Genomic DNA, 9,598 nt, shown 5'->3' on the forward strand with positions numbered 1-9,598 from the left:
TGTAAGATGGAAAAGCATCATTGATAAGAATAGAGACTATTTAATTTACTAAATGTTTTGTTTTGATATATAAGTTGTTTGGGTTTTCATCTAAAAAAAGCGATATTAATTTCTTGACAACCTAATAGATGATATTGATGACAGAAATTTCTTTGAAATACAGGGTTATGGATTATATAATAGGGACAGAGTACTAAAGAGATGGGAAAGAGTGGCTTTATATGTAAAATGAGAGTTACATCCTGTTTAACTTGAGGATACCAAAGATAATAGCAAGGATACTGAATCTATTTGGGTATGTTTTAGTGGATATAAAGAGAAAAATTATTTTAGTGGGAATTTGTTACAGATCAACAGAAGATATTGATGAAATTAGGAAGAAACTTTACAGTGAAATTAAGGTTTCATCTGTTATTGAGGTCATAATTATGGGTGATTTTAATTTCAGCTATATAGATTGGGAAATGAGTCAAATCATGAAGGAGAAAGGTTTTTGTAAACTGGTGAATGAACCTATTAGAAACAATGCTATTTTAGATTTCTTGTTAATTTCTAATATAGAAATTGTTGAGAAGGTGGAAATTGTTGAACATAAGGGTGCAAATGATCATTGCTCTATTAGTTTTGAGTTTTCATGCATATTTTGATATTATGATATTTTGGTTACAAATTTTGAAGGGATATGACAAGGTTTATCTGTTGTGAATTGGGAAGCTGAGAGATGTGGAGACACTGATCAAATGTGGAACATTTTTAAAGATAAATGTTTAAATATTCTAGATAAACATGTTCCTTATAGAAAGAAAAAGGTGGCTGCATGTAAAAAACCAGATTGGCTCTCAAAGAGTATAAGAGATAAGATTAAAGAAAAGCATCACACATTTAGGAAGTTTAAATTGACTGGTATGACAGGAGATTTAGAAGATTAGAGAAGATCAAGAAAGTTGATCAAACAGCAAATTAGGAAATCAAAAATGATGTATGAAAAAAGGTTGGAAATATAAAAATTAACAATAAGAATTTCTTTAAATACTTTAATGGTAAACAAAAAGACTTGAGGGATGATAAAGGAAGGGTTGTAGCTGATGATTATGAGCTGGCTGGGTTATTAGATTCTGCTTTTTTCTTCAGTTTTTACTAATGAAGATGTAAGCAGTATTCTTCCTCATCTTGATGGAAACAAGGTTGAACAGGATGATTACATTAATTCTGAGCTTGTTAAGAAAAAATTGGGAAGTTTAAAGAATGATTAGGCTCCTGGGCCTGATAATATTTCCCCAAGAGATTTGAAGGAGGTTAAGAATTGGATATGTGATCCACTTGCCACTATTTTTTTGTAAGTATTTGGTTATTGGGCAAGTGCCAAAGGATTGAAACTTAGCTTATGTCACTCCTCTTTTTCAAGGGAGGTAATGAAAATTGTCTGAGTAATTATAGACCTATTAGTCTTGCATCAGTTGTGGGAAAAGTTTTGGAAAGTCTGATAAAATATGCTTTGCAAAGTCATTTAAGAAAGTTTAGAATTTTATTGGTTAGTCAACATGGTTTTTACTAAGGAAAAACTTGCCTTACATGTCTTTTGACATTTTTTGAAAAAGATACTGCTTGTGTATATGAGGATAAGGCTGTAGATTTGGTGTATCTAGATTTTCTGAAAGTGTTTAACAACGTGATATATAAAAGGCTTGTAAAAACAATTATCTCTATAGTTGTGGGGAATAAGTTAGCGAATTAGATAGAAGAGTAGCTGGATGGAAGAAAGCAGAGAGTTGTTATAAATTTAGTTCAGTCAAACTGAATTAATGTCACAAGTGGGTTACCCTAGGGCTCAATCTTAAGACTCTTTTTCATTTTGATTTACATCAATGACACTAGATCAAGGAATGGTCAGTAAATTACTTAAATTTGCAGATGATTTTAAGATCTTGGATGTCTGATAGCTGTGAAGAGGATACTGCTGCTTTACAAAAGGACTTAGATCATTTGAGTTGGGAAATAAATGGCAGATATGTTTTAATTATAATAAATGCAAGATAATGCATGTGGGTTATCATAATTTGAATTACAAATATAGATTGGATGGGAATAATGTTAAGAGTGTCATGAAAGAAAGGGATTTTGGTGTAATAGTTGATCAGTCTCTTAAACCATCCAAAAAGTGTGCTGTTGCTAGTGGTAGGGCAAACAGGATTTTAGGTTGTATCTACAGAAATATTGAATTTAAGTCTAAAGATATGAGTTCATTATATAGGTCACTGGTTAGGCCACATTTGGAGTATTGTGTTCAGTTTGGGCTTTTTACCTTAGGAAGAACATTGATATGTTGGAAAGGGTTCAGAAGAGGGTTACTAGGATGGTGCCTGGGATGTAGGGGTTGTCATACGAGGAGACCTTAAGCTCTCTGAAATTGTTTTCTTATGAAAGAGTTAGAGGAAATTTGATTGAAGTGTTTAAGATTGTAAAGGGATTTGATGGTGTTGATGCATCATCTTTTTTCATACTTAACAGTGAAAATGGTAAAACTAGGGGGCACAAGTATAAATTTTGGTAGGGTAGGAATTATCTTCAATTAAGACAGTTTTATTTTTTAACAGGGTGGTTAGCCTTTAGAATGGGTTGCCTTGATACTTATATGAATGATAAGGGCTAGCTTTAATATATTTTTTAAATTTATTTATTTAATAGTTTCAGTTTTGTTTAGAGGATGGAACAGCTGAGATGGACTGATGGGTTCCATATTGTCCCCAAACATAATGTTTTGATATTTCAGTTAGAATACTATTATTGTATACTTTATATTCAATTAAACTCCATAAATTGAGTTTTCATGTTCCTAAATAAGCTATCATCACTTATGCTGAAACATCTCAGCTAGTGGTAGGACAAACAGGATTTTAGGCTGCATCTATAGAAATAGTGAATACAAGTCTAAAGATATGATTTCATTGTATAGGTCACTGGTTAGGCCACATTTGGAGTATTGTGTCCAATCTTGGGCTTCTTACCTTAGGAAGAACATTGAAATGTTGGAAAGGGTTCAGTTTCAAGGAGGGGTTACTAGAATGGTGCCTGGGATGTAGAGAGTGTCATATGAGGAGAGATTAAGATCTCTGAAATTGTTTTCTCTTGAAAGAGTTGGAAAGGACCTGATTGGGGTATTTAAGATTGTAAAGAGAATTGATAGTGTTGATGCATCATCTTTTTTTTATACTTGTCAGTGAGAACAGTAAGTCTAGAGGACACAAATAAAAACTTTGGCAATGTAGGAGTCATCTTCAGTTAAGATAGTTTTATTTTTCTAACAGGATGGTTGGCCTTTGGAATGGGTAACCTTCAGATGTTGTGGAGGCAGTAATATTAAGTGAGTTTGAAAGAAAGCTTGATAACTATATGAATGATAAGGGCTGGCTTTATGATTTTTTAAATTTATTTATTTAGTACTTTTAGTTTTGTTTGGAATAGTGTTTCATGAACTCGTAGGGGTAGTGTTTGTAAGAAATGGTAATGGTGTCTTTTTCACTTTCCTGGTTCTACAGTTCTTAACAATATTTTAATTTCCTTCTGATTTATTAAAATATTTACTGAAGGAAATAGCTTGATGCAGAGCCAGATTTAAGACCAGATCTCTTTTCTGTTGAGCTGAACTTTAAAACACTATGTTCTTCAAAACGAGCTCAAAAGTCTCATTAGTTTGGTTAAATGGATTTGTTTTCAGTTTTTTATGTTTCAAATTTACTGTTTATTAACTGCAAACTGATGACAATATCAGAGATTCAGATTTCATTGTAAATGTGTTAAATGTTATGTGCTGCAGAAACTTTTTATTTTCAATAAATTTGACACATTCAGAACTTATTTTATTATTGCTTAAAGGGGTTCACTGTGAAAACTATTATTTCTTATGGATTTCACAAAGAGAAAAAGGTTGGGAACTGCATATTTAGAGGATGGGACAGCTGAGATGAACCAATAGTTCCCTTGTTGTCCCTAAATATTATGTTACTAATGTATAGCCTATAAAAATGACAGAGCAAGTACTACCACCCCCACCCCATAGTATACCCTAACCTCACATTTCATAGCTAACTGAAATAAATAAATTTTACAAAATCAACCTTGACCAACAAAGAGGCAGAAAAGTACAGTCAAGGCAGTCAAATAGCAGTAAATTTCTTTGTGAACCAACCAAAATTAAGATCATTTAATAGAATAATTATTGGTAAAAATCACTTAGATTAACAACTTCAAATATACAGAATAAACAGTGTGTTTTGTTAACACTATGGTCCAACAATGGTTTTTAAAAACGTTGGTGATATAACAGAAAATAGTTTAATTCAGAAATGATTTAAGTTTAAAATTGAATTAATATTTTTACTTTTAGGACAAATTTTATGTACTTGACTGTAGGCGAGGTGATCCAACACTCACTACACATATAAGGTTTCATTGCACCTCCCCCTTCATGACCCCTTGCACCCCCATGTCTAAAATCATAGTGGGCAGACAGTAATTGAACTATTATATCTGAATAAATGCACTTTGGCTTTTATGACTCCTCCTATTTCAAGAAATCAAGTGTGATGTGACACACACACACACTGGCTCTTATATAGGTTAGATATTATGACTCTAATCAGTAAAATATAGATGCTATCCTCAGAATTATTTGAATAGTATGTGTAGTAAAATCAGACACTTTCTAATATATTTTTCTTAATTATAATCATAGGGTTCTGCTTCCTAAATTTTCCTTATGAAATGCTACAAAACTATAAATTTAGGTGTTGTTATTATTAAGAAATTGTATATGTGTGATTATAATGTAACCTTCTGTTTATTAATAGTTAGGCTTAGTTACAATCAAAGGTTTTTCATGTCTTTGATGTAGTTGTTGTTAAGATTTAAGACAATTAGGACCATAAAATCAATTTAGTAATAATGGTAATAATAATCACAATTGGTTGTCCTGTTAAGAAGGCCCAAGTTTACAAATAAGTATCTCCTAGGTTTACTTAATAGGTTTGAGAAGTACTTCTAAAACTTCTGCTATTAATTTACATTTCAAAACCTTGGCATAGTGTTTTTGTAAAGACTTACATATGCATTTAAAATTTTCTCTTGTCTTTCACATATTTTGGTATGCATAATGTTCTTTAATAAAATCATTCCAGTGGTGTTGCTGAGAAATCAAGACTCAAGTTTCCTTCAGACGAACCATTGTCTTCAAATAAATTTCCTTGTGCTGATCCTCGTTTAACATCTTCAGAAAGGTTGAAAATGAAAATCCAACAAAGTGAAAGAATTGCAAACCAGGAAAGTAACAGTTCAAAAGGTATTATTAAGAAAATTGGAAACAAAAACATTCTAACAGATTTTGGCAAGAAAAATCTGAAAGTGACTGAATCACAAGATAAGAGTCAAGGATGTAAAATCATCAGCAGTGAAAAAGGTAGAGGGAGAAATAATTCTATCAGAAGTATTGCCTTTACTCCAAAAGGTTATTGTCGATCCTTCTGGTTGCATGGACAGTGTAATCGTAATTGGTGCAAGTTTGTTCATATGCTTGGTTCTGGAAAGGTGAACTCTGAATGTTTTGGAGAGAATGTGAAGGGTTCATTGCTAAGCCAGGTATGATGTTTAATAGTTTTTCACATGTTTTTCTTCTGTTAGGTTCTTTTTTGAACAAAATGGTACATTTTATTTTGATAATTATCAAAATTAAGGAAATTTCACAACATTTTATAAAAATATTTTCATATAATTATGCTTTAGTTATTATTCTACACTTGTTTGATAGGTAAAAAAAATTGTGGTTATAGAAGAATATTTTTGAGACTTTTTGTACAAGGCTAAAAAAGGAGTAGTAAGTGGTGATAGCATGACTCCAGAAATGACATTGGGGTGTTAAATTGGCTGCACATTTTAAAAGTATTGTCTTTTTCACTTGCTCCCCCCTGAGGGGGGGAGAATGAGAAACATAATTCTTTCTTTATTCATTCAGTATCTGTGTATGGATTTATAAGTGTTTTTATTCACTTCACAATTTCACACTACTTATTACACTTAATTTTCATTTCTAATAAAAGTCACCAGGTTTGTTAATAGGTTTACTTAAAATCCCTAGATACTTACCCTGTAGCTAAATATTGAAAAACATCGCTACTACTGCTGCAGCTTCTTGGATGTTGGGATATGCCAGTTTTCACTCAGGTCATCAAAGTGACCAGTTTTATCATGCCGACATGCCCCAACACAGTGTGATCAAGGTCAATCTTTTGCCATCTGCCAGCAGGTTATTAAAGGGTCTGATGCCTTGCAAGACATCCCATGAGAAAATGTGGTCAGGGTCAACTAAAATGTACTATTATGAAGTATATATAGCTGTAAGTCTGCAGTATGGCATAAACTAACCCTACAAATATTAAACTCATCAAATCTGACTGTGGGAGCTGCAAAACTTTGAAGGCTGGTCCATTGTCCCTTGTTCAGGTGAAAAAAGTAAATTTTTAATGTAATAATGCAGATTAAAATGTATTATTTCATTGAACATTGACAACCTTTGGCATTAAATACATAATATGCTGTTTTATCCTTTTCTTACTCTGCTTTTCCTTGCTATTTGATACAAATGCAGTCTTATTTCTACCATATATTTTATTCAATTTTGGTTGCAAAACAGTTTGCACATACTGGATATATTGTAAGAATAGTATCTCCAGTTAATACTAATTGTTTTGAACCTAAAAAATAGACAGTGTTGACTTTTTGGAGTGTAGTGTGTGACTATCAAAAACAATGTTTTTTATGTGCTTTATATCTTACTTTTACCAAATCAAGGTAAGAGAATATTGAGCTAGAGCTCATACAGTTGTATATATAGTATATTTCTGACATAATAACAATATTCTTGTAAGTAACATTTTTTTGTCTTTGTAGCATATCAAAATAACATCATTAACATTGTTTGTCTTTGGGACATTAGTAGTGTTACGTGAGTAATGGTATTTTATCTTCTTGTAAGATAACAACTCTAGTATCATTAACAGTATTACATTAAAAATTGTGTTTTATGGCATTGACATTGTTACTCTAGTAATGGTGTTTTATGTCCTTGTTGTGTAACACTAATGTCATTAACAATGTTTGTCTTTGTTGCATTAGTAGTGATACACAAGTAATGTTTTCTTTTTCTTATCTCTTTTTAACTTTAATAGCAACAGCATTGTTACTAACAATCTTTATTATTGTACTACTAAAAGTATTATATAATGAACAATATTATATACCTTTGTAGCATATCCAGAATAATGTATTTAACAATGTTTTTGTTGTTGTTTTTTGTGGTATTTTTAACCATTGAATGAGTAATTGTGTTTTATATCCTTGTAATATAACACAAATAATGGTATTTGCCTTTGTGGAATTAACAATATTACATGAGTAATGATATTTTATGTTTTTATTATTGTCCTAGCAATAATTGAAAATTTAAGAATCCATTAATGAATCAAGTCCACAGCTTTCAGTTGGCTGGATACAATGTAATCAGAATTCGGTTAAAAAGATCCACAAGCAGTATTTTTATGTTTCAATGGCACATTATTAATAATGTTATTAGCAATGTTTTATCAGTTAACTTTAGATACAGTTAAGAATTCACTTTATTATATTTTATGATATTCCTTATTAGGATCTTGCTCATGAATCAGAGGCAATAATTCTTCAACACATCAAGAAGTCCTGCGAACAAGGCACTTTAAATAAGGCCTTTCAGGACTTTCAAAAAGTATATCTTAGACAACAAGTTCACTTCATTAAACAACTACTTCGTATTTTGGCTAGTTCCTCTGTGAAACTGAAGCAGTCAGGACGAGTTAAGTTTGTAGTGCAGTATATCAGAAAGCTTTTTCTTGTGGATGGCAGTTTTTGTAGTGAAATAATATCGTTATGTGAAGAATGCATGGAGCACACTAGGGATGCACTATGGGACATCTTCCAGCTCTGTTCTGAGAACAAGATTAGCCTTCATCCAAAAGCAATTCAAATCTTAATGCATGCTTTCATGACACACATGCGAGACTGGAGCAAAATTTTTCCAGTGATGATGTATGGTGTCAGTTACTGTCATATTCAAATTCCTTCTGATATTCTAGATCTTGGTCTTCAAGAACTTCATCATAATCCCTACCTTTGTAACTTACCCTTGATTCTTGTAGACAAACTGCCTCCTTCAGATTTCACTCATCTCAGTTCTGATGGAATCAGAAACTTTATATCAGTTCTGAATAAAGTTGGGAGGTATGCTGATGCTAAAAAGATCCATTATAAACTAGAAATGTTAAGTAACCAACAGCGTAGTAAGTTTCTTTCAAGCCAGAATAACTCGTTTGAAACAAACCTGCTGACTAGAATTCACAAGTTTGTGGATGAAGACTCCTGGGGTCAAGTGCAAACTATTTTCAGTGAAGATGGATTAGAACGAAAGGATGGAAATGTCATTTTTACAATTTATAATGCTATCTCTCAACATACAGATAAAGCTGGAGAAAAGTTTTCTTGTTTTGTTCGTACTGTGACTTGTAAGTTGAAATTGGATATTCTTTGTTTAATAATATTTTTTAAAGTTTACAAAATGCTACATCTGAACAATTATTTTTGGTTTTACATTTCATATATTTATTGTTTTTCAATCTTATGCTGTTTTTTCAGATAGTGCTTTGTTAATATTAAATATCACAAAATAATACAAATATGTAAACATTATATTATCCATAAAAGAGTAAAGATAAAAACAATTTCATAATATTTGTTTTCTTATAGGTACCATCATTAGGAGGGTAAGCAATGCCCAGTGGCTAATGATCTGAGGTTCCACATGTTGCACCATGTTACTGGCAAATACAAAAAAAATATCACTTCATACATTACTGCTTTGTGTGCATTAGAAGAATGATGGTCAAATCCCACTATTTAGTCTGACAATGGCAGCCTAAAAGTTTAAAGTGGGTTGTGTTTATTAGCTGCTTTCCCTTTAGTCTGTCATTTCAAAATTAGGGACGGGTAGTGCAAATAGCCCTCATGGAGCTTTGCACAAAATTCCACAAAGAAATGAATCATCCTTAGGTACATATTAATCAAGTTTTATTTTTTTCTGTAAATTTTCAAAAATTTTTGAGTTTTGATAGATCAGTAAATTTTATATTTGCTTTAATTAAAATCTGTGGCTTTTAATTTGTAAAGTACTTTTTATCTCAGACTGAGTAAATTCAAGGATAATTTCAGGCCTTTAACCTTTTCGAGACAGGTCATGGGTGAAAAGCTATGACATCTCGTTTGTTGACTCGCATTCAAAATTTTATTGAACTACTATTTCATGAATTTATGTCAATAGGTTTGGTATCAAACTGTAGATTATAATTCAAATTGTAACACTATATATTGCTCAATTTCTTAATTTAAAAGCCAATATTAAAAACACAGATAAACATCGATTTTTGTGTGTCACGTGGTATGTTGAATGCAGCACTGGTTCAAGTTAGATGTTTGTGAAGTCAAAATCTAAGTCTATAGTTTCATTATGAATTAGGAATTTTAA

At 31.6% G+C, this 9,598-nt stretch overlaps 1 protein-coding gene across 2 annotated transcripts in view; it reads left to right on the forward strand.

The window, feature by feature from the left end:
- Window positions 1-9,598, forward strand: part of LOC106465268 — a 134,364-nt gene that overhangs the window by 87,479 nt on the left and 37,287 nt on the right. For both annotated transcript variants that reach the window (XM_022393128.1, XM_022393129.1), the window contains exons 13-14: window positions 5,175-5,631; window positions 7,694-8,582. In XM_022393128.1, coding sequence (XP_022248836.1) covers window positions 5,175-5,631; window positions 7,694-8,582 — 1,346 coding nt within the window. The remainder of the gene's footprint in view (window positions 1-5,174; window positions 5,632-7,693; window positions 8,583-9,598) is intronic.

Source organism: Limulus polyphemus, unplaced genomic scaffold, assembly GCF_000517525.1.
Source record: "Limulus polyphemus unplaced genomic scaffold, Limulus_polyphemus-2.1.2 Scaffold1890, whole genome shotgun sequence".
Classification (NCBI taxonomy): Eukaryota; Metazoa; Arthropoda; class Merostomata; order Xiphosura; family Limulidae; genus Limulus; species Limulus polyphemus.